The 23,716-nt window shown below is 35.1% G+C and overlaps 4 protein-coding genes and 1 pseudogene across 11 annotated transcripts; 2 read left to right on the forward strand and 3 right to left on the reverse strand.

The window, feature by feature from the left end:
- Positions 1–27: 27 nt before the first annotated feature.
- On the forward strand, positions 28–4,415 carry LOC112452078 (40S ribosomal protein S10). Of its 3 annotated transcripts, XM_025012115.1 has the most exons (5): positions 28–97; positions 242–594; positions 668–775; positions 3,677–3,821; positions 4,029–4,415. In XM_025012115.1, the coding sequence occupies exons 2-5, from the start codon at positions 245–247 to the stop codon at positions 4,362–4,364; spliced, it is 939 nt and encodes a 312-aa protein (XP_024867883.1). In that variant the 5' UTR covers positions 28–97; positions 242–244; the 3' UTR covers positions 4,365–4,415. The 3 variants fall into 3 exon arrangements, with proteins under 3 accessions (XP_024867883.1, XP_024867880.1, XP_024867882.1); XM_025012112.1 differs by lacking the exons at positions 28–97; positions 242–594; positions 668–775 and adding an exon at positions 3,104–3,208; XM_025012114.1 differs by lacking the exons at positions 28–97; positions 242–594; positions 668–775 and adding an exon at positions 3,215–3,304.
- LOC112452079 lies at positions 1,129–2,671 on the reverse strand (annotated as a pseudogene).
- Positions 4,416–6,439: 2,024 nt separating the features above from the next.
- On the reverse strand, positions 6,440–7,212 carry LOC112452080 (bladder cancer-associated protein). Of its 2 annotated transcripts, none has more exons than XM_025012117.1 (2): positions 7,056–7,212; positions 6,440–6,900 (listed from the first exon to the last, which is right to left on the reverse strand). In XM_025012117.1, exon 2 carries the CDS (start codon positions 6,812–6,814, stop codon positions 6,572–6,574), a length of 243 nt encoding a protein of 80 aa, XP_024867885.1. In that variant the 5' UTR covers positions 6,815–6,900; positions 7,056–7,212; the 3' UTR covers positions 6,440–6,571. The 2 variants fall into 2 exon arrangements, with proteins under 2 accessions (XP_024867885.1, XP_024867884.1); XM_025012116.1 differs by having other exon boundaries at positions 6,988–7,212.
- A 1,146-nt stretch (positions 7,213–8,358) lies between these two features.
- LOC112452087 (U2 snRNP-associated SURP motif-containing protein) lies at positions 8,359–15,187 on the forward strand. Of its 3 annotated transcripts, none has more exons than XM_025012133.1 (20): positions 8,359–8,622; positions 8,714–8,757; positions 8,847–8,963; positions 9,048–9,144; positions 9,215–9,529; positions 9,928–9,992; positions 10,081–10,246; positions 10,437–10,600; positions 11,155–11,214; positions 11,656–11,699; positions 11,848–11,952; positions 12,025–12,252; positions 12,415–12,657; positions 12,762–12,948; positions 13,021–13,141; positions 13,317–13,450; positions 13,522–13,610; positions 13,701–13,860; positions 13,942–14,093; positions 14,367–15,187. In XM_025012133.1, exons 2-20 carry the CDS (start codon positions 8,734–8,736, stop codon positions 14,647–14,649), a joined length of 2,754 nt encoding a protein of 917 aa, XP_024867901.1. In that variant the 5' UTR covers positions 8,359–8,622; positions 8,714–8,733; the 3' UTR covers positions 14,650–15,187. The 3 variants fall into 3 exon arrangements, with proteins under 3 accessions (XP_024867901.1, XP_024867899.1, XP_024867900.1); XM_025012131.1 differs by having other exon boundaries at positions 13,021–13,207; positions 14,367–15,186; XM_025012132.1 differs by lacking the exon at positions 11,155–11,214 and having other exon boundaries at positions 13,021–13,207; positions 14,367–15,185.
- A 150-nt stretch (positions 15,188–15,337) lies between these two features.
- LOC112452088 (glutamic acid-rich protein-like) lies at positions 15,338–20,824 on the reverse strand. 3 transcript variants are annotated; one of them, XM_025012135.1, is made up of 8 exons: positions 20,599–20,824; positions 18,451–18,648; positions 17,845–18,324; positions 17,453–17,769; positions 17,232–17,319; positions 16,874–16,948; positions 16,273–16,329; positions 15,338–16,168 (listed from the first exon to the last, which is right to left on the reverse strand). In XM_025012135.1, exons 1-8 carry the CDS (start codon positions 20,648–20,650, stop codon positions 15,780–15,782), a joined length of 1,656 nt encoding a protein of 551 aa, XP_024867903.1. In that variant the 5' UTR covers positions 20,651–20,824; the 3' UTR covers positions 15,338–15,779. The 3 variants fall into 3 exon arrangements, with proteins under 3 accessions (XP_024867903.1, XP_024867902.1, XP_024867904.1); XM_025012134.1 differs by having other exon boundaries at positions 16,273–16,566; XM_025012136.1 differs by lacking the exon at positions 16,273–16,329.
- Between the last annotated feature and the right edge of the window lie 2,892 nt (positions 20,825–23,716).

Genomic DNA, 23,716 nt, shown 5'->3' on the forward strand with positions numbered 1-23,716 from the left:
TATGTGTGCGATGGCCTTTTAAATGCTTACGTATATCTATTCTATGGTTGACACGAGGTCGCTTTGTAAAAGAAGAGGTTATCCTTAAATAAGAATCGTAAGTGTAATCTTATTCCAAATTATGTTATATATCACATATATACATACGTTTATGTTTTATCTCATTCGTGTAATTTTTTCCGAAGCATTTAATTTCCAACATTCTTACAGTTATAAGACAAATAACCGTAATCACTTTTAGGTTATGCGTAATTTTCGGAAATTGTCTCAATTGAAAGAACGAAGAGAACGAACGTTAAATGTACGTCTTCCCCACGTAATAAAGGATAAAAAAGATGTTGAATGCTTATTTGTGGGTAATTTTCACGTAAAATTACCACGACAATCTAGTAGATCATGTCACGTAGTCTTTCCTACCGTGGAGGAAAAAAACAAGAACTATAAACTCGCAAGAGGTAAAACGGCTGTAGGCAACAATAGCAAACGAGTTGTTATTCAACCGCTCTCTGATTTGGCATTTAGAACAGAAACCAAGAAGATAAAGAAAAAGATTTTTATACCCGAGATCAAACCAGATATCCAAGTGACACAAACGTAAGAATATTTATACTTGAATCATAACTTTATTTCGCAAGATTATTAATAATTCTGTTGTATACTTATACAGGGTATTTGTCTCAAATATAGTAAATGGTACGAAATCACATGAAATAAGAAGTGCCCTTCCTGGGTGTGCTCGCGTTACTTTATTACCATCTTACAACAAGGACTTTAGGTAGGTACAATTTATTTAACTCGTTTAGTAAGTTTCTAACATTGCTGTAATACACACACACACCACACACAAAATGCTTGTCAAGATTGTGTCGTACATGTAATACATTTTATGTTATGCGTAGAAGCGCGATAGCTAAAATGGAAGATATTCAAATAGCAGCAAAATATCTGAGGGAGAAGCATAACTGGCCAATTTTAAAAGGACACAGAATATGTATGAAACCAGATACGAGGACAAAACATAAGAAGACAAGATCTACGAGTATTCCAAAAATTCGTAATGAGAATATAACGAAAGAATGTAAGTCCAATGAGAGCTTAAATTATACAGAGGATAACAATGATGGCAATTAAAATAATTATTAATTATAGTAGACACATTTTTGAAAATTTATAAGAAACCTAAATTACCCTCAAATTTAATCTCGGTGAATTTCCACCGTACAACTGTTTCAAAACTTACCGATAGAAAAAATACAAAAGAAAGCTCTCTGATCCTATAATGACTTTAATCCTAGTTTGAGTAAAACATTCGTTCCTGTCCGTAACTAAAACTTTACAAGTAAAAATTAAGGATTTACTTGCTACGTGTAATACAAATTATTGTATTACATGTAGCATCCTTCTTGGATAACACTCGACACAATTGCCTCTCCAAAGTCGCAGTCGTCGTTTAAAGATTTTCAGTATTCAAACTTTACTTGGTTAATAAATCATTCTCTCGATATATGATAAAATTATATATATACATAGCACTCTCTTTTGTTATTTTGTATCTGTTTAAATTACCTCTGCAACCTTTCGCGAGAATACTCGTAATTAAAGGCACAGCAAATGCCATAAGGAGTAATTACAGGCTCTATGAGTTCCGAACAAGGGACAGTTAATCCTTCGAGTTGACACATCAGTAGAAAATCGTTACAGTTTGCGTTGACATTATCAAAAAGTTCCAATAGTGAGAGCCGATTCGCCGAGAGAATCTCTTGCAATTTATCCAAAATTCGACGGGAAAATAATTCTTAGGATAGATCGCCTCCCGTAAGTGTTTAATTGAATTTTGAAAGTCAGCCCTCGTCAGGCCTTGCGGCATGTATCTAAAAATGTCCCGTTCCTTTTACCGGTCTCGCTCGTTGACATTGACTGATAAGAAACAGTTATATTAAACTACTAATCGCCTACATTCGCTTCTGCGACGTCAGGTAAGGAACCACTCTGTGCGTCATTGCGATATCACCGTGGCACAAAGTTAACGCAGGTAACTCCAGCATGGCGGTCGAATAATGAGAACTGATTATTAGGGTAGTGATACTAGCAGACTGATGTCTCTGGTAGTATAAGCTCGCCAATCGTCCAGCAGCCAGAGATGATAATAACAGAATGATTATCCAGATGGATCTAACGATAAGTGCGCATGTACATACACGTGCGAGAGATATATGGTGTTATTGCAAAAATCATTTGAGATTATTTGAATAAACTGAATCACTGATTAACGAGAAATCGACTGACAATGAGAATCGATATTAAATTATAGGAGAATAAAATCGTGATATAAATTAAATGGAGTGGTACTTACAATACATTCGCGAAACTATCACTCGTTAATTTCAAACGATATAATATTGATTTACATTAATGAATCGTGCAATAACTTTTATTACTACTAGATATATATATAAAATACCTCTCTAATTTTGTTTTAGCTAAAGTCGTATATTTGAATCCATGTATTGTCGATTCTACTGAGAACTCTTTATAAGCTTGACCGAGCACTCGTATCACATCCTTAATAATTCTAACAAACATGCCTCGTGTTTTTGCAAGAATTTTATTTCGCCAAAAATTGCTTTTTATGAGTATATAATATTCAATAAGCGAGAATGTTGGCCAAAAACTGGAACCGGATCGATAGGTACATACATACATACATAGTTTTCAATCGTTCCACTTTGTTTGGAACTGTTTGGAACAGATAAGGGCCTTGGCCACAGTATAAGCACAGATTAATAATCTAAATAATAGTATAATCTAAATAAATATAAGTACAGTATAACCAGTATGTTCATTCGACCCATTTTTGTGGTTCGCGCCGATTCGTACTGCGCATGCGCATCGTCATTGACCGTGTTCAGCAGACACAACTGTTGAGTTCGTCTTATCAACACTCTGCGTTGATTAGTTGGTTCTAAAAGTAAGAGCCAATCACGTTCGACTGCTACTCAGCGGCTTGGTCTGCCGAACGCGCCCATTATTTTGGCCTGAACCAATCAGACGAGTTTTCTATGTGCGATAGTGCATAGTCTCGAATAATTCAAGATATCGCAAATCGATATTGAGACGTAACGCTAATCGATATTGTTTGCGAGCGAAGCAAAGAGCGAAGAGACTCTTTCGAGTCTTTCCGAGAAGAGGCGCACGCTAGAGTCATCAAGTGCGTTGAGTTTCCTACGATATCCGTTTTAATCCTGCCTATTTATTAAGAATTACGAAAAAACGGAAAGTTCATCGAAATCCATAATCTATACAAGTCAAGTATATTTTATTGCATCCAGTTTTCACATATTATTACACGGAATATTTGCGTGTTCATACTGTGTACTGTGTACTCATTCATATTTTTCTTCAATCTCAAAAATCTCTATTTCGTCCGTTTTTTTTTGTAATTCAAGATTATAGCTACGCAGAACGTAACTTTGAAACGCGATAACTTTTTTGATAAAATATGTATTTGTATTCGCGCACGAGGGTTGTATTTTGTTGTTGCGATACCTACCTAACCTTAAAGAGTGCACATTCTGATGTTTGTGATGTATTTTGAATTGCCACGTAATCCTTGTTATATTATAGTAGAACTATAATACTATATATATTAGATTGTTTTCATTATTGTTATTTATAGAATGTTGATGCCAAAGAAGAATCGTGTGGCTATTTACGAGTACCTTTTCAAGGAGGGAGTCATGGTAGCAAAGAAGGATTATCATGCATCGAAACATCCAGAACTAGAAAATATTCCCAATCTTCAAGTCATCAAGGCTATGCAGGTAAAAATTTTTACTGTTTCCTTTACATTATGCATATAAAGTAAAATCCTGTTGCATTATTATTAGTTTGTAGATTAATGTGGGTTGACGTTTCCAGTATGACGGCGTTTCGTTACTCGCATGATGCGCATAATGCGAGTAACGAAACGCGCCCCTATGTGTGTGTGTGTGTGTATATTGATTCACTTTACCCATTCATCTTTTTAGTCGCTGAAGTCTAGAGGATATGTAAAGGAACAATTTGCATGGAGACATTTCTATTGGTACCTTACAAACGATGGTATTGAATACCTGCGTGGATACTTACATCTGCCACCTGAAATCGTGCCCTCCACCCTTAAGAAACAACCGAGATCCGAGACTACGAGACCGAGACCCGCCGCAACTAGAAGCGAAGGCTCGAGACCAACGGAAGATCGTGCGGGATATAGACGAGGACCGGGCGGTCCTCCAGGTGCTGGTGACAAGAAGGCCGATGTTGGTGCCGGTACGGGCGATCTCGAGTTCCGCGGTGGCTTTGGTCGTGGAAAAGCCCTTCAATAATTTTTTTTTCTCAAATAAAATTATGAAATAAATGTGTTCTGAGAAACAAGACTGATGATTTTCAAGTTTTTATTTTGACACCCAAGTGCGAATCGCACTTTCATCAATACGTTTGTAACGTATGTTATACACTGAAGGAAAAGGAACGATCATTTGGTTGATGGCGGGAGCTTTATTACTCACGATATATATTAAAAACCTACCCTACAGCTCTTTTTATATTTATTTCTTTATATAAATTTTCTCAATTTATATTTTACATGGAAGCAATGATTACGGAGAGTAGTATTTTAGCAAAGTTACAGCACATTTGTAAATTAGACCTGTTTTAATGAACGAATAAATCAATCATGTTTAATCGAGACTTTCCAATCAAAGTCATCACAGATTATTTGTGCATATATATCAAGTATAAACAATTTTTGTATAGTTTCAAAGTTTTAGTCAAGCTTTTTCCTCAAATCCGAATAAAAATGTTTCTAAAGTCGTTATAATTATTGCAACTCTGCCAAGGACAAAGTACTTCGTCAAAGTATGTCAAAGTATTACAATATAAGCTTACATGATAGATGCAGGAAGATAATTGACCTTCGCATATACGCTTCAAAGACAGATATAAAAGATTTGACTGACATGAGCTTTAATTCAATTTTCATCTATATTCATGAGCTATTATATGGATAATTTTTGGTTACCATGACTATCGATATTTACAATGGTAACGCTACTTATGCTAAATTAGATATTATATTAATATTACGGATAACAAGTAAATTTACAATCATAAATTATAGCACAGAACTTGTGTATCATTTAAATTTCTGTTTATGAGACACATGAATTACAAAATAAATATTATTTATATTTCTGACAATATAAAATCAACGATAAAAAGAGACAGATACGAAAGATACACATTTCACATCGTATTTTATCCCCTCTCAATCTCACCTCAGCCTCACTTTCCATTTCCCTATACTTAAGTTGGATCAGATTTGACAAGTTATTATTTGAGAAATTTGAGTCTACATAACACTCACTTGGTAAAAGTTAATGTAATGTAATAGTTGTAATGTTTGTCATTTCAGTTTTAATAGTGTCGTTATATGTGCCTGCCGTAAACCAATCGACATTTCCTAGGTATTTACTTCTATAATAGATGAACAAAATTTGCCAGATTTGGAGGTTTCACTAATAAGTAGCATCTTAAATTTTAAGACGCTTTGCTTTTCGTACATTATCGCTTATCACTTTGGTATAAACGTATTGTGCGAATACACATCTTATTAAACACTCAGTGGAAGTATTTAACAAAATTAAAATTATCCATATATTTTGCGCCTAACTTTAATCGAATAATCATTTTACGTATTACTTCAAGCTTAAAGCAAGCGATTTTAAGAAAATAAGTTCCGCTTCTGTGTAATTATCAATGTATGTACATCTCTCCTTTTTAATACATATATCGCATAAGGAAGAATCTAGGATCCCATTCGAAAAAGTAATCGTAATTTAGAATCGAGTAGAACAGACACTGGAATAAGAACTGTATCTAGAAACTATATAAAATATAAAAAGAATATCGAATATGCCATTGGCAGCGTAATCTTCGGTTTCCGTTTTATCGTAACAAGGAAGTTTTATTAATATGAGAAATTTAATTTTTTTCATATATTAAGGAATACAAGCTGCAATCGCGCTACAATCTGGAAATTTACTTTACTCCAGCCAACAATTGCGACAAAACTCTAGAAACTACATATGAATATCGTCAAATACATCGTATCACATTTTTGCTTGTTCGGAATTCTGTGATTTCAACTCTATATATGTACATTCAGTATATAGTATACAAATGTCCAATAGAACATTACATCGTAGATCGACTGAAATTTTTGATATGGGAAGCTAATCTTGGTAAATCTAGAAACTAAAGGCTACTTGTACAATTTATCGCTTTCTCTCACACCATGAACAAAAAATAATTTCGTATATTATGCAGCATGGAGAGAAGAGGAGAGGGGAAGGAAGGGGAAGAGAAAAGAAGAGAGGAAAGGAAAGGATACGAAAAAAGAGGAGAGAAGGGAAGAATGGTTAACTCACACACACACACATACACACACTCTCTCTCTCTCGCACACGCAATGGAAAAAAAACCGATAAGGGGATAATTCTCTAAATGTTATCGAGTTAAACGCAATCGGATCTTAGCCGTTGTCGCATCTTACTGTGTCGCAATTTGTACTCCAGAGTAGGCAATTGCCTATTCCACTGTAACAGATGAGGAAGACGGCGGCGAGAAATACAAGGCTGCAGATGGTACAGGGCTTGCGCTCCAGAAAGAACCCGATTAGATAAAGTGCCATGAACATGACGTGGGTTTGCAGCAGCGCTGGGTTCACGGGTTTCGGGATGAGCAGCACCGGAATCAGCCACTGTAGGCAGTACATTCTCTCTGGATCGTATGGGATAGTCGGAGTTGCGCTCGTAACGTCTCTCTCTCTCTCACGTCAAACTATCTCGTCTACGACAGGACCTTCGGGGAGTAACGACAATGACGTTAGTGAGCGTTATTCGATACCTGATAACTTGGACATCCATCGACATAAAAGCCGTTATTAACCTCATTTGGAAGCATCGTCGTTCGCATGCACGAATCAATTCATCGTCATCCCTTAAAATTAAACATACATTTTTCTTCGTCGTTCGTGCACGATCAGCCGATCGCAGCCGACGCAGCCGATGGACTGACAATTGACACGTTCGATTTCGCACAATTTCGAAACTACTTTACAAACGCAAACTAAACGCACATGTGACGTCGCGATCAGCTGCGCGAGCTGCGGGGCTGCGGTCAGCGGTATGCGGCATGCGGTGTCTAGAGTGGTCTAGAGTCCTAAGGTCTGTTTTCTATTGCTGCACTGCTACATGGCTTCCGATAGGTTGAAAATCTGTTGCCTGTGTTATTCTTTATTCCTATTGGGCGCGTTTAGTAGACCAAACCGCTGAGTAGCAGTCGAACGTGCGTGGCTCATACTTTTAGAACCATCCAATCAACGCAGAGTATTGATAAGACAAACTCACACAACAGTTGTGTCTGCTGAATGCGGCCATTGCCTGTACACCTTTGATAGCATAGCGTTTCCGCGTCCCGTGTGCAGAAACCATATATGGCTGATGCTAGGTCTATAATGCGAGAGTTTATTATTACTGACAATGAGTAGTTTTATTTATGGAATCATGTTACTGTACAAATTAGATTTTAAGATTCTCGGTGAAATAATAATTAGTTATGAATTAATTCTTACTAGAAGGAAGAGGTGTGATATCTATATTTGTCGTAATTAGATTTCTTTTATATAAAGGATAGAAGTAATAGAAAATCGGGTTTTAATAACAGATACTAATACTTCTAAAATAAATAATAAATATTTATAATTAGAATTGAGAATTATTAAGAATTGAGAATTGAGAATGAAAAATGGAGAATGGAGAATAATGGAGAATGGAGAATGGAGAATGGAGAATAGAGAATGGAGAATTGGGAATTGAGAATTGGGAATTGGAAATTGGGAATTGATAATTGAGAATTGGGAATTGGGAATTGGGAATTGGGAATTGGAAATTGAGAATTGAGAATTGAGAATTGGGAATTGGGAATTGGGAATTGGAAATTGAGAATTGAGAATTGAGAATTGAGAATTGGGAATTGGGAATTGGGAATTGAGAATTGAGAATCGAGGTCTACGATTCACGACTTTACGACTCGCATTATAGACCTAGCATGAGTTTCCACTGAGCGAGTCACGCGCGCGTCATCCGTTACGACCAATCAAAACCTGGTATTTTATTACATTATTTGTGACGGGATGTTTAGATTGGTTAACGACAGATGACGTGTGATGCGTGAAAACTCAGCCCTATGCGTAGTGATCGTTAGCAATCGCTAGGTGTCGCTTTGAGACCCCTGTAAAAGAGAGACACAGAGAGACGTTACTGATTTATTATTTTTTCGTGTATGTAAAGAGTGCACAATTGTCCGATTGTCCGAGATATCGTGACAGAGTTTTACGTTTTTTTTCTTACAAATTGATCGCTATCGCAAGAGTTCGATCGCCGAATATATGTGCTATATTCCATCCAATTAATTTCTCAATGATTTGGAATTTTATTAGTGTCTATTGTTCAACACTATATACACACACATTTCGTTGAATGGAATCGCAATTTTATGACGGATATTTATAACGTTTGATTCGTATGTAACATTTGCCTTTGTGAATTTATTTGTATAGTGTCGATCAAACTTGTGCCGATAACTTATGTAATTTCCTCCTTCTTTTTCCTAGGTTAGACTATTTCCTTACAAATGGCGGATAAGGCTATGATGAAGGTATCGCTTTATACGTTGGGACCGTAACACGCGTTTGACACGCGTACTTGTGTATTCTATTCTGAACTTGTAATTATCTGTATTTACAGCAAATCGCGGAACAAAAGCTCAAAGCCTTTTCCATCGGTACAATGGGTAAACGACCACTGAGTAAAAAGGAATTGGAAGAACAACGAAAGAAGGAGCAGGAGCAAGCTGCAGCTCAAGTAAATAACCAGCCTCCTCTTTATTTGCCGGTTATTGTACATTTGTACATAATTTTTCATTTATATTTTAAACGTTACGTGCAGGCGTTTGAAGAATTTGTAGCGACCTTTCAAGAGACACCCAGTAAAACGACTAGTAAGGTTTGGGTCAAGGCAGGAACGTATGACGCAGGAAAAAGGCGTAAGTATAGAATTTATGAACGTTTAAAATACACTTTTTATATAAATTATTAATTCTATTCTTTTCGTAGAGGAGGACACGAGAGAAAAAGGAAAGCTTTATAAGCCACAGTCAAAAATCTCGGAACTAGTCGATAACAGATCGTCTGCTGAACAAGCTCAAGAGTATGCAAGATTACTTGGAACAAACGAAAGAAAACTAGATAGACTAGGCAAAAAGAAGAAGGAAGGTGAAAAGAAGAAGAGCAACCTCGAATTATTCAAAGAGGAGTTGAAGATGATTCAAGAGGAACGTGAGGAGAGACACAAGTATAAGGGTGTGGTGAAAACTGTAATATCTGCGCAATCTGAAGATCCCATGTTAGCCGCTCTAAAATGTGTAGAAGGTATGTATACGTGTTTACACACACATACACGCACGTGCTGGTGCATGCATCCACGCGTACATACTAGCATATATCAAACAATACATCCATCAAATCACTTAATAACTTGATGTACACATTTCATCTAATTATTGTATAAAATTGGCCTTGTAAAAAAATATGGCAATATATCTTTATCGCTATAGTATTTAAATATGTAGCATGCTTATAACTTTAGTAGGTAGTAGATCCTCATTTCCGGATCCGCGAAAGGCTAATCTGCATAACTTCATTGATGATCCCCGTCTCTTAGCCCTGATATACGAGGGTAACCTTTTGTCCTTCCTACATCTTTTTCCTCTTACCACCTTTATCTCTCTCGTAATTACAGCATATGTTGAAGGGTTTTTATTTTACAGATGGTTCATTTGACAATGGTGATCCAAATACCACAAACTTGTACTTGGGAAATTTAAATCCAAAGGTGAAATATTATTTTATCACACTATATACCGATGTATCGCAATTCACAATCGATCATACTCTCCTACCTTCTTCTTTTGTCCTTACAGATCACAGAACAGCAATTAATGGAGATATTCGGCAAGTTTGGTCCTTTGGCTAGTATAAAAATAATGTGGCCGCGTAGCGACGAGGAGAAAGCCAGACAAAGAAATTGTGGTTTCGTTGCATTCATGAGTCGTAAGGACGGGGAGCGTGCATTGAAAAATCTTAATGGTGAGAATATAACAAGAGTATTTTGAAAAAATTTATACAATTTCTTCTCATTCTTTTATGTGTTTCGCTCACTTATTTATCTGTAAATTAATTTTAATATATTTATTATATTTGTGACTATAATATAATTTACAATCGATTTATACAATAAAAATATTAAAAACGTGTTACCTGTAATATGGCGAGGTAGGTCGTGATATAATGCAGTACGAGATGAAATTAGGCTGGGGGAAAAGTGTACCAATTCCACCTTACCCTATCTATATTCCACCTGCTTTGATGGAGATCACACAGCCACCACCTCCATCTGGTCTTCCGTTTAATGCTCAGCCACACCGACGCGACAGACACAAGGTACACGAAATGAACAATTTGAAGAGCGCAATTAATAAACTGCTCAACTATATATCTAAACAATATCGTTTTCTTCTTACTTAATATTACCCTCGCGAATAATCACAGTCTGAATATTTATTAATCATTTGCACACTTTTCACATGTGTTGATCATTATGGTAGGAGTACAAAAAGGCATCTTTTGTTAGAAATAGCTAGCATTTAAGATTTCACCAACATTCGATACACGTATTTTATTGAATAAAACTTGGTAAACTATTTATATTTTTCGTTTAATTATCGATTCAGCATTTTTAGGTTAAATTAATCTTATTAGCATCACAGTATATTATTATTACATATATATTTAATAAACTGATTTTATAATGATAAAATAAAACACGAAATAAGATTATCGCGTAAGGAACATAATAATACATGGTTTACTTTTTCCATGTGGTTGATAAAATAATATTTCAAAACAATTTAACATTAAAAAATTTAAATTGTCATAAACTCTTTTGTTAATTTAACGTTGGAATGGTATAACCCATTTTTGAAACATAATCTCAGATACCACGTATCCGCAACCTCCAGAGCGCGGACCCGCAGGAAAAGGAAAACTTTGAAAAGGTAAAAATATTCCTTTATGAACCATTCAACGTTAATAGCTTGAATTAGATATTTAATCCTGTTCCTTTATTCACACTCGTGTGCGTCCACACACACACACACACGCACACACACACACACATACACAAATAAAAGAACTTGAAAACGGTAATATTTTCTTTAAAATTGAAATTGGTAAGTTTTTTACGACAGATGCGAACTTTTTATATGTTTAATTAAAGACATTGTTGATAAAGTAAAAACGAGTATTTTTATCTTTAATTTATAGTGTAGAATATTATACTATGAATTATCTTTGTTAATCATGTAAAATAACAATTCTAATTATGTTTACGAATTGCGTTGTGGTAATTTATTGGTGACCACACATTTGTACCTTTTGGCATTTGGATTGGGACGTCCTGTCATCTATCGTTGTTGCACTATGATCTGGACTATAAGGTTTTGCAGAATGCTGTTGTCAAAGTGGTTATACCAACAGAAAGGTATTTGTTGATTTTAATATCATAATGACAAATCTGTAAGTATGTAACTGTGAAGAATATTTATGCTTCTGTTGAGAATGAAATATTTTGTGTCAATAGGGATTGACACAAAATACAAATGCATACTTAATCGAGTCGTGCGTTATAGGAATTTAGTCATGTTAATACATAGAATGGTGGAATTTGTAATTCGAGAAGGACCAATGTTTGAAGCGATGATTATGAACAGAGAATTGAATAATCCAATGTTCAGGTATATATCTTATGATGTATGACACCCGTACTTTTGTCATAACTGAACTAACAGGAACATTTTTAATTTCAGATTTCTATTTGAAAATTATTCTCCCGCGCATACTTATTACCGCTGGAAACTATATTCCATTCTACAAGGGGATGTGCAGAAAGAATGGCACACGGAAGATTTTAGAATGTTTAAAGGTGGAAGTGTATGGAGACCACCGCCGATTAATCCTTGGACACAAGGCATGCCAGACGAATTAATAGAAATGGAAGAAAGGCAAGAACCCAGGAGAGGTAGTCTCTCAAATAGGTAAGAGCAAAGAATAGTATGAAATTATTCATCGAGATAAGATACATCAAAACTGTAATTGAACTAAATTGCTCATTAAGTTTTACCTCACACTATATGTGATTTATATATATATATATTATATTACATTAATTCTTTGAAAAATGTTTTATTTTTTTATAGTCAGCGAGATCGTTTAGAAGATTTATTGCGAAACATATCTCCTGAAAGAATAAAAGTTGCAGAAGCAATGGTGTTTTGTATAGAGCATGCAGAAGCAGCAGAGGAGATTTGTGATTGTATTTCAGAGTCATTATCAATACTGCAAACTCCTGTGAATAAAAAAATTGCAAGATTGTATTTGATATCTGACATATTACATAACTGCGGAGTCAAAGTGACTAATGCCACTATTTATAGGAAGGCGTAAGTGATATATATATATACATACGCGCGCGCGCGTGTGTGTGTTTAATATTATATGCACGCGTGCATATGTAATATTAATTTTATATTCATTTATTTTACAGATTTGAGACGCGCCTTTTGGACATTTTTAACGAAGTTCACCAAGCGTACAAGCAGTTTGACAGTAGATTAAAAGCAGAAGGATTCAAAGTCCGCGTTATGCGAATGTTCAGAGCGTGGGAAGATTGGGCAGTGTATCCAAGAGATTTTCTGGTCAAGTTACAGAATACTTTTTTAGGACTTGTTTTGGTAAATTCTCAATTTACAGTAATAATATTTTATAGATTAAACCTTATGATATAATTCTAATTTCCTTTTGAGATGGACGAACCTGAACCTGAGAATGATGAAGATATCGATGGTGCACCATTGTCCGATGTTGATGGCGATGGTGCTGAAGATTTGGATGGAGTACCGCTTGATGGTGCAGCCTTGTTGAAAGGTGCCATGAAACATGGTCTCACACCTCAAACAACTTCAAATTACGACGATATTGACGGAGTGCCCAGTACATATGCGTTCCTGAAATAAACATATCGATATAGTTATATAATAATATATAAATAAATAACAATCCTTTATTTACACGTGTATATACATATATATATTTGCCGTAGTGGATGAAGATATCGATGGTGTTCCAATGGATGATGACGATAGCGCAAACGCGCGAAATAGGGATGACGAAAAGAAATCTGCAATGCCAGCTGGATTCGTTCCGTCACGATGGGAAACCGTCGATCCTGATCAGGTTTCGAAATATTTCCATCTCAGTAAATTAAGCAATTGATATCATGTTTACATACAATTTTCAATCGTCAGGTCGAGGCGCAAGCAATGACCACCAGCAAATGGGAAGAATTAGGTCAAAATGAAGATTCCAATTCTCAAGATACTAGTATGGATTCTAGGTACAATTTTTGTTTGACAATTGTTAATGCTGTCTTTCCGTAGTATTTTATATGTACGTTAAAATATGTTCGTAAAAATTACTTTAACAGTGGTAGAGATTACAATGAAGAGAGGCGAAACAGATTACGTGAGATTGAGGTAAAAATCATGCAGTATCAAGATGAATTGGAAAGCGGTAGAAGAACGTTGAAGTCTGGTATGACGATACAGGCACAAGTGGAACATTATAGGAAGAAACTTATAAGAAAGGTAAAGAGAAACATAATTTTTTTACTCATTCCGGTATAATTATATCACATACATGCGTATATAAAATAAAAATTTCTATAGAGCGAGAGAGAAATGAAGGATATAAAAAGCGAAGAACGAGATGATGAGAAACGAAGGGAGAAGAAACGAAGCCGAAGTACGACACCGGAATCTCCTAGTTACAGAGATCGAAGACGGTCGTCAAGTCCGTCGGCAAAAATTACAAGATATAGGTAAAGACTGTCTCAGATTTGTATATACGTTTGTTTCTCTATCCGTATCATATCTGGTGTCTAACAGTACTAACGATACAAATCGAAATATTATTTAATCTAGAGATTCTAGAGATACCCTATGACGCAAACTTTTTAACTGATTTTTAATTGGTAATTCTGTATAGCCTGCATGTAATTTAACAAAAGCATACTATTAAATTTTTACGTCGATATTATTTGTAAAGTAATTGCGCGTCGCGTTATTTATTTGTACTCGTAATATATTTTTAGATCACGCAGTAGATCGCCGCGCTGCAAGCGCAGATCAAGATCTCCGTATAAAAAACGCGTACCAGTTACCCCGTCCCCTCCTCGTATTCGACGTACGCCATCGCCTTCCTTTTCTTCAGGCAGAGGATCACGCAGATCGCCCACTAATGAGCGTTGTGACAGAAAAAGGCGCAGATCACCCTCTTTGTCGCCCCCGCCGCCTCCACGTACTTCCTCTAAACATAGAGCTTGTAGTCCGCCATCTCCTTCTCCACGTAAACACAGACATAAACATAAATATTGAATCACGATACGCCACGAATTACCTTTTCCGCAGGACGCTATTTTTTTAGACATTATTTTTTAGATCTCACATTTATTGTCTTATGATGCGTCACAGTTTGTAGATATGCATTGATATGACACCAAGAAGGTGAAGATTAACATTTCGACTCTGCTCGATACAACTAATTTGCCTCTATTTCCAAAAATATATAAGTTAAATTTCTTACTACTTTATTATTTCAATATAAAATTATTATAATTTACATTGTAAAATATATTTTATGCTGAGTGGCAAGACAGTTAAAACGGCGCGCGTTACATGCAGTTCTGAAGAAAGCATGACATAACGTATAGGGTGTTTTATCGATTATCGAAACTAACGCGCATCGCATATGATGATTTATCATCTTTTAAATACACACAGTGAAGACGAAAAGAGAGAGTGTATATATTAATTATAAAACATAAAGATAGAAAATGGTCTTCTTTAAGTTTATGCCAAGAATATGACTTCTTTATCTTAAATGCTGAAAATATTTCAGAAAGGAATAAAATAATCTTATATGTATCAAAAATATTATTGTTTTCTTGCATTGTGAACATTTCGAATAAATCATTTTATATATAAAAAAAACATCATTTGACACATCTGCTTTTAACCTTTTTATAAGATAGGAATATATTAATTAATAACTAGGCGTCCTGTGTTATATATATCGTTATAATTTACTTCATCATATTTGTCTTTAAATAAGTTTTGTGATATATTTTATAAAGAATATCTATTCTTTACTTTTACAGTCAACTTGACTTATACTACATCAATCCTTGTGAGATGATGATTAGTTTTTTTTATTTCTAAGTGGAACATAGAATCTCGCGATTCACTCATCCTTGTAATAGTCTAATATCTTTGATAAAAATCATTTGTGTGTGTGTGTGTGTGTGTGTGTGTGTGTGTGTGTGTGTGTGTGTGTGTGTGTATATATATACGTACATTTTAATTAATTCTCACATTTTCAATTTCAATTATTTATAACTAGTAATGTTTAATCTAATGACGATGACAGTAAAATACTTTATAGAATCATAATACATATAAAGTTCTGTTAAATATAAAAAATCATACTGTTGATCATTAATAATTTGTTATTTACGTTTCTCTTTTGGCATCTTATGTTTCTCTTCCTCTTCTTCCTCCTCCTCCTGCTCCTCCTCTTCCTCTTCCTCTTCCTCCTCCTCCTCTTCCTCTTCAACTTCGCTATCTTGCGGGGTAGGTAATTTTCCATATTTTGCGTCAAGTTTAGCTATTAATTCTAAATCGTCAACATTTTCGATTTCCTCCTCCTCCTCCTCATCAATTTCTTCTTCTCCAGCTTCTTGTTCATCTTCATCTTTAATCCTTATCTGTTCTCCATCGTACTCTTCTATCCCGGAAATACGTTCGCCTTCTGATGTTTCTAATTCATAATCTTCTTCTTCTTCTTCTTCTTCTTCCTCAGATGATATCTTAGATTGGTCATGTCTAATATTGATTTCTATAATAAAAAATGCAAATATAAATCAATCCGTTGTATAATTTTTCAACAAGAGATTCAAAAAAACACACATGGGGAAAAACAATATAATATTAACACCGCACCTTCTTCTTTAGTTGTGCTTTGAACTGACCATCTTTCTGTTACTTGTGCTGCTTCATCTTGTGGAATTAATTTCGTTAAGTCAGTTAAAGAAATATTTTCTTCTTGCAACTTATTATATTTGGATCTTAAATCTTCATAATTTTTCACTTGTACTTGTAGAGGTGTTTTACTTTCAACGTTCTCAATAGACTTAATTACTTGCTTAAGGTGAGGAGGTGAAATTATTGTATCACGTCTTGATAAATCAGGTATGTCGGTTATGTCATGCGGAGAACGAAAAGTACCAATATCAACTAAAAAAATTGATCGATATTGCATGTTATAAATACGTTGTTGTTATATAATATAGTCGTTTATTAATTCTATATTTGTTCTTCAAGCGCGTCAAATATGCCTTAATTTAATTATAATAAATTAGTCCTCATAAAAAAAACTTACTTACCTGTAAAATTTCAATTTAACCTTTTTTAATTATGATAATGTTACAATTATTCCAACTTATAATTCACATCTGATATAAACTCTTTCTTTTTAATATATCCTATAGTTATAACTATAAGAAATGTGCTGACATAAAATAGTGAGTAATGAAAAATTTACCGTTATTCCATCGTCTAACGAGAACAAAATGTGCAGCGACAACAAGTGCAACACCAACCCCGAACTTCACAGCCACTGCAACCACCATATGTTATTTCTGATTGCTACCCTTTTTATTATAAAAAAATACCGTGATTAATACAAAGCAAATATATATTTTAATATTTTATTCATATATATTTTATATAGTACTGGTGTCTATATTATATATTCTTGGATTATATATTATATATTATTTGAAATTAAATGAAATAAGAGCATGGAGGAGCACGCATATATAATATATCTATATCTATATTTATGTAATTATTCAAAAGTATCGCTAATGTGTATTTTGTTATAGATTATGATTCCTTACCACTAGTAGGTTCTTCTTCAACTTCTTCTTCTTCGGATTCACTATCTGCATCATTTAAATTCTCTTCTTCAATCTCTTCACCTTCTATCTGATAAAAAAGCATTAATGACAAAAAATATCATTAATATAAATAAAATAATCAATGTCGAAAGATAATCAAAGAAACAGTTACAAATGAAATGATATGTAAAAATAATAGAGATAACGAGATGTATATGTACCTCTTCTAGAGGTTCAGCACTATTATCGTCAATCTCATTAACGCCAGGTATGCTTGGGAATTCCTCAGAAACGTGATTATTCTTCTCTTCTGCAGAGTCGTCAACTGTCTCTGTACTAAATTCATCAAGCTCCATATCAGGGTGATCCATCATACTATTTTCCCTGTCTAAATCTTCGTTCTCATTTGTTTCGTCAACTTCTTCCAATATGCCAGTAGCATAGAGTTCTCGTTCTACATTATCGTCACTGTTATTTCCTTCGTCAATTTCTTCAGAACGATCTTCATCTTCTTTTTGTTCCTTTTTATTTTGATTCTCTGAAAATATCATTTTAATAGACAAAACGAAACATGTTTAAAATATTTTTGTAACATATCGCACAATTCACGTACCATCTACTGTCTTTTCAATTTTTATGTTATCTTTTTCCGCTTTCTCTTTGTCTTTTGCTTGTTCTCTCTCCTCTTTCTCTTCTTCTTGTCGTTCTTCCTCTATCTCTTCCTCATCTTCCTCTTCTTCCTCCTCCTCCTCCTCCTCCTCCTCCTCCTCCTCCTCCTCCTCCTCCTCCTCTTCCTCCTCCTCCTCTTTTGTTTCTTCTTCGTCGCCAATTTCCTCTGTATTTTCTTCTATACTGTCATCTTCTTTTTCAACTTTTGTCGATTTTTCTTTGTCGTAGCCCACTTTTACTTTCTCTTCTTCTCCTCCTTCTTCCTCTTCCTCCTCCTCCTCCTCCTCCTCTTCCTCCTTTGCTTCTTCGCTTACTTCCAGCTTTTCTTCTGGCTCATACGATGCATCGCCATGATTGGATGGCGATTCATCTATCCAGCCTTCAAATATACTTGCCCAACGTGACGATGTTATCGGCGTATCAACTTAAAAAGTATAAAATGTATCATAAGACATATACTTTTAGCACAAGTTTTTTCTTAAGTTTAGTTGAGTTAGAATTATTGTACTGTGTGTGTGTGTGTGTATCGAAAAATAATTTTTTTATTTACCATCTGTAGTCCCTCTATGTTCAAAAATTATTATGCCAATTAATCCTGCGAGAACAGCCAATAAAACGAAAAATATAATTCGTGCACACCAATGTCCACCCGTGCTGCTCTCTTTATAAATATGAATAGTAATATTTTCGGCAGAAGTATCAGTTGGGCTGATCAAAATAGGTGGTGGGGTCCCAGTATCTTCATCATCTAAATGTAATAAATTAAAGAGCGTTTGAAATCAGGATACGAGAGGATAAGAAGCGAAAATATTTTCGAAATTTGATTAGAATTAAGAAGATGAGAGGAAGAATAAGAGGGAGAGAGGGAGGGAAATTTTATATTATATCCGTACCGTTGAATATTATCCCTGTATCGCGGGAGAAATAAATAGGAAAAATAGATGACACTAGATGTACCTAGCATCCAAATTTAAATAGAAGATTTACGTATAAAGAGTATAGCTTTTTATATTCAGTTACTTGGATACATTCAAAGTTTTAAATAAGTTTATTAATATATGAGTAAAAGTCTAAAAATGTAATATTAAAAATCACAGATACAATAAGTGTGTTATTGCAATTGTTTCGGTAAATATAATTTACCCTAGACCTCTTAATGAAAGTGTAAAACGAGCATCGTGAAATATCTGAGAGAGATGCACGATAATGCGCATATAAGAATAAGTAGAACAAAATTCAAAGATAGTTGAACAAGAGATGCTTTTAGGCTGGATAATACAGTTTAATCTATTTTTAAAAGCTAAAGATAGAGATAGGTTGGCTCGGGAGCTACTAAAATCCACATTTTGTAATTTGAATGGCTTTGCCAAACTTTCTAGGGTCGACCGAGACTTAATATATACGCATCAAGAACTATACACCAATGACGACAAAACCAATAATTAGACTAATCTCCTGCAACACACATCAACTATAACGAGGCAATAGTTAATCGTCATAGCGTGAAATATTTTCAAGTGCCCTCTTGGCCCCTCAGTCCCCTATAGATTCCAAACACGCACAAAACGATTTTCTTTTTATAGATTATAATTCGATTCTAATAATATTTAATTTACGCGCGGAAATTATTATAGTGGGACGCGCGCGGCGGTAAGATACATACACTTAACGTTAATCTTTTAGAGATGCGCGTAGGGCGGCAATTGATACGTATATGTACAAGATATGACTATTGATTATTGTTTTGTACGATTACAGTCGGTCGTCGAATCGATCGGTCGTACAATCGCGTATTTCTAACAATAAATGGAAAATGACTATATCATCGTGATATATCTGAAATTTATCAACCGTCACGACTTGCGGTGTCATATTCGAAAGATGGAGGAAGCTAGTATACGAGCTATAGATATGGATGTAAAATGATCGAACAAAAATCGGAAAATCGAAATGAAATATATTATATATATGTCGTGCGAGTCGGCGCGCACATGGTCGCGGGCCGCGGGTCGTCAGTGCGGCTGCCAATGGCTGACTTAAGCTGCGAGCTGCGAGAGGAGTGAATATTTTTGGAACTTGATCGACAGAGATATTCGTAAGAATATAAAACTGCATTATGCGGCCGTGATTGGTGATATCGCGCGGCGGGGCTTTCCGCCTTGGCTCACGCGCCGCGCCGCGCCGCGCCGCGCCGTTGTGTTCCAATTTAATGCATGTCCGTAAATATGACGACGACGACGATCGTCGAGTTTGCGAGCGTGAAATCACGACCGAGATTGCACGTAAGTATAACGGGGTATCGCGTATTTCGAGCAATTTTGCGCGTATACGCGAGAAACGTAAAGAGCGGAGAGAGCGTAATTAAGCGCAATATCGATCGATCGAGATCGAGATTCCGAGACATTCGCGAGACTCCGGTCGAATTGTTTTCAAACGTCGAGCTATTATTATAGGCGCGCGGATGCGAGAAACGAGAGGCGATTAACGATCGAGATAATTAAGCGTCACACACGCCGAGCAGCGGCGATAGTAGGTATAGGTATATAAAATATATAGTCGATAGTAGGGATTTCACACGGGGATAAAAATAAAGGAATCAAACGTCGCGCTAAAAATATCGTATGACCGTGGGAGTCGTGTTACGAAAGTGCGGTATGTCACGCGCGCCCGCTCTCTCGCTCTCGCCCATTTTATTTACCTTTCTTACGTCGTTTTTCCTTCCGTTTCCTTGGCTGCACATCGCCAGACATTTTTCGACGAGCGAACGCCTTCTCGTCGAGTATCGTCGCGATCGTCCCGAAGAATTTGAATTTTCAAACGATCACCGCACACCACTCCCACCACTCTACAAAAATTTGTTTCGCGAGACGCGGATGATAGATCGCGGCGCATTCGGCACTAGGCGCTACCGACCACCAACTTACCGAGCGCAAAACATCCTATATAAATTTATTCCATGTCACTAGAATAACTAACGCGTCTCGCGTGCCACCCTGCCACCTATCGCGCGACAGGGAAAGTTCCTAAAACTACTTGGACTCGTAGGGCTGAGTTTCCACTGAGCGCGTCACGCGTCGCGTCGTCTGTCGTTAACCAATCTAAATATCCAGTCACAATTAAATAATGTAATAAAATAAGATGTTTTAATTCGTATCGTATGAACCACCATTCACCCCCAAATTTATCGATAAATCGATACCGATGCGTCATACCACGTATGTATGTACACAACATATACATACATACATTTCTTTCTTTTGTGACGTGTTGTATGTATGTATCTTTAAAGTTTTTTTCTCTATACAGAGATGCTCTCGATTGACAATCGATACGACTAACAACAAGAATTATCTTTCAAGATCGCACCACCCTAGGCTTTTTTGGCCTTCTAAACTACGGAAGAAGCTCATCGCGGAGTTAAATTCGAAAATAAGTTACGTGTGTGAATCGTTTCATTCGTACATACAAGAATCTTTTAGAACGTTTATAAATGACCATCTGCCGTAAACGTTGCTCGTATTCTAAAAGATAAATTGTTTCTACATTTTTCGCGATATTTAAATATCTTCAAATCGAAAAGAATTCTTTCAGTATTATCCTTCGATCGTGTTTTATTATACTGTTTAATGATATCTCTTTTCCAATCGTCCCGAAGAATTTGAATGTATTAATTCGGATATTGTGTGTAATCGCGGAAGATTATTACACGGCTCTAAATAAATATGGATGATACGTTGTCAATGGAAACGAAATTGTTACTATTATATATATATATAAACGACAATTATTATATTATTATACATAGGACTTTTGCATGCAGAGGACTTATTTCGTTTATTGCAAGAAAAACTTATGTACAATATTAAAATACACAAAAAGTGTATGCTACAGAGCACTAATTTTCTCTCTCTCTCTCCCCCCTCTCTCTTCACTTTAATTAAATAATGTATACATATACATATATATTAATGCTCTCTGGACCCTAATAACTTTCCGCCCGGTGCCATCCAATCACGAAGAAGAAAAAGAAGAAGATATTAATGCTCTGCAGATTCAAGAGAAAATGTTCTCGAATCCTCAATATATTTTAAGGCACAATCTATTTCTAAGGCTAACGTTTTCTACAAGATAACAATAGTTACTTGATGAACACAACGAGAGAGATATAAAAATATTACTAAATTACTAATATAAAATTAATATAAATAATACCGTTCGTAAGTAGAATTACCACATGTAAACCTGCATCGAATTTTCGAAAATTTTTCGGAAGCGTATATACTACGAGACAAAATTACCTTCCATGCAGTTTTCCAAGGTTCTTTGAAATAATTTGACTTTTTGATGTCCATTTTTCTATAAACGCAGGTTAATTTTAATCTTGGTTTATCTTACCTGTCGTCTTTTCCTATATAGTTCTATAAAGAGTTAGAAAAAGATGGAAAGTAAGTTAAACCGAGATTAAAGTTAATCGACATTGGTAGAAATGGCCGGGCATGAATCGCATGTAAAACGACTTGTCATGGAATTCTGTTTTCAACCTCCAACTTTTGCGTCAAAAATTCCATAACGGTGCTTTCTAATTACAAACGATAATTTAAGCGTTCTTGTAAACTTCTTGATTATCTGCTTGTTACTTAATACGTAAGAAAGTTGTATTATTTGTATTAAATTTGTGTAAATTAAAAATGCAATGCAGAATAAATTATCGGAAGACAAAAGAAAGGACAAGATTGAATCCTTCCAACGAAAATATGTGGCAACTGTAACATTTAAATAAACAATTTACTTTAATAACCAATTATGTAAATAAGATTACATTTTCCTTCAAGTACCAAGTACTTATTGCGACATTAACGTAACTCTAAATGAGCCGACTCAATCTTTAGCGCTTTACTTTGAGGAAGATATCTGTATTTCTCTATGTCATATAATAATGTACGAAGAAAAGGAGAAAAATCGACATTATATATCATAGTAAACATCGAGTCAAATTGTTCATTAATTTGCGTCTAACAATTGCGTTTTACTTAATAATTTATATAATATTATCTCCATATTTTTTCTCTGCATTGAACAGGAAAAAAGTCTGTATATACTAAAGTATATACATAGGCCTTGCATGGATATGTTAAGTTTTCAAACTAGATTCGCGCACAGTGAATTCTAATCGCGCGCTCAATATTGAGATTTTAGATAATCCAACTATTTTATAAACAATATTTGATTTATCTACAGATTTACTAAAATTATCTTAGATCTTACATCTAGCAAAAATGGATAAAAATGTTAGATGGAGATCTATTTCCTACACGTGTGGAAAAGAGATTTCTGTACACTGTACATCTAATGTTTATAAATTGTATAATATTTGAACAATAATTATTGAACGATATAACTATATACATTTTTTGTCTTAACAATTTTCTCGTGTGTTATTGTGTGTTATTGTAGTTGTTCTTTACTAAAATGGAGGGATTATAGTCATAATATTAGTATGGCTGTAGAGCTATTTGACATACGAGTTTCACATCACGAAACATGTAATTTTCGATTGCAGTTGTTTTCGCAACTTTGTATATTATAAATCACTGTGATATATGAATATATGTATAATAAAAGTTATCTCTTTATATTTAGCCTCAATTAAACAACTGGATATTTTTATATTTAAGTCATCTTTATACTTTATCGGAACATGGAAAGAAACGCTTTTAGGTTCATTCACAAACGTACACAATATTATCTCCCCCCTACACACGCACACAAACACTCACGCTCGCACGCGCACGCACATAAAAAACCCCCCTTCTTCC

Source organism: Temnothorax curvispinosus, unplaced genomic scaffold (assembly GCF_003070985.1).
Source record: "Temnothorax curvispinosus isolate PA1 unplaced genomic scaffold, ASM307098v1 QBEX01002937.1, whole genome shotgun sequence".
Classification (NCBI taxonomy): Eukaryota; Metazoa; Arthropoda; class Insecta; order Hymenoptera; family Formicidae; genus Temnothorax; species Temnothorax curvispinosus.

Coding starts and splice junctions, on each gene's coding strand:
- LOC112452078 (XM_025012115.1), top strand. CDS start 245: ATGCGTAATTTTCGGAAATTGTCTCAATTGAAAGAACGAAGAGAACGA. Junction 776..3,676: donor TCTTACAACAAGGACTTTAG/GTAGGTACAATT, acceptor TGTTATTTATAG/AATGTTGATGCCAAAGAAGA. Junction 3,822..4,028: donor AAGTCATCAAGGCTATGCAG/GTAAAAATTTTT, acceptor TCATCTTTTTAG/TCGCTGAAGTCTAGAGGATA.
- LOC112452080 (XM_025012117.1), bottom strand. CDS start 6,814: ATGTACTGCCTACAGTGGCTGATTCCGGTGCTGCTCATCCCGAAACCC.
- LOC112452087 (XM_025012131.1), top strand. CDS start 8,734: ATGGCGGATAAGGCTATGATGAAG. Junction 11,953..12,024: donor TTGAATAATCCAATGTTCAG/GTATATATCTTA, acceptor TTTTAATTTCAG/ATTTCTATTTGAAAATTATT. Junction 12,253..12,414: donor AGAGGTAGTCTCTCAAATAG/GTAAGAGCAAAG, acceptor ATTTTTTTATAG/TCAGCGAGATCGTTTAGAAG.
- LOC112452088 (XM_025012134.1), bottom strand. CDS start 20,650: ATGTCTGGCGATGTGCAGCCAAGGAAACGGAAGGAAAAACGACGTAAG. Junction 18,649..20,598: donor GGAAAAACGACGTAAGAAAG/GTAAATAAAATG, acceptor TATTACATTTAG/ATGATGAAGATACTGGGACC. Junction 16,169..16,272: donor AAGCACAACTAAAGAAGAAG/GTGCGGTGTTAA, acceptor TTTTTATTATAG/AAATCAATATTAGACATGAC.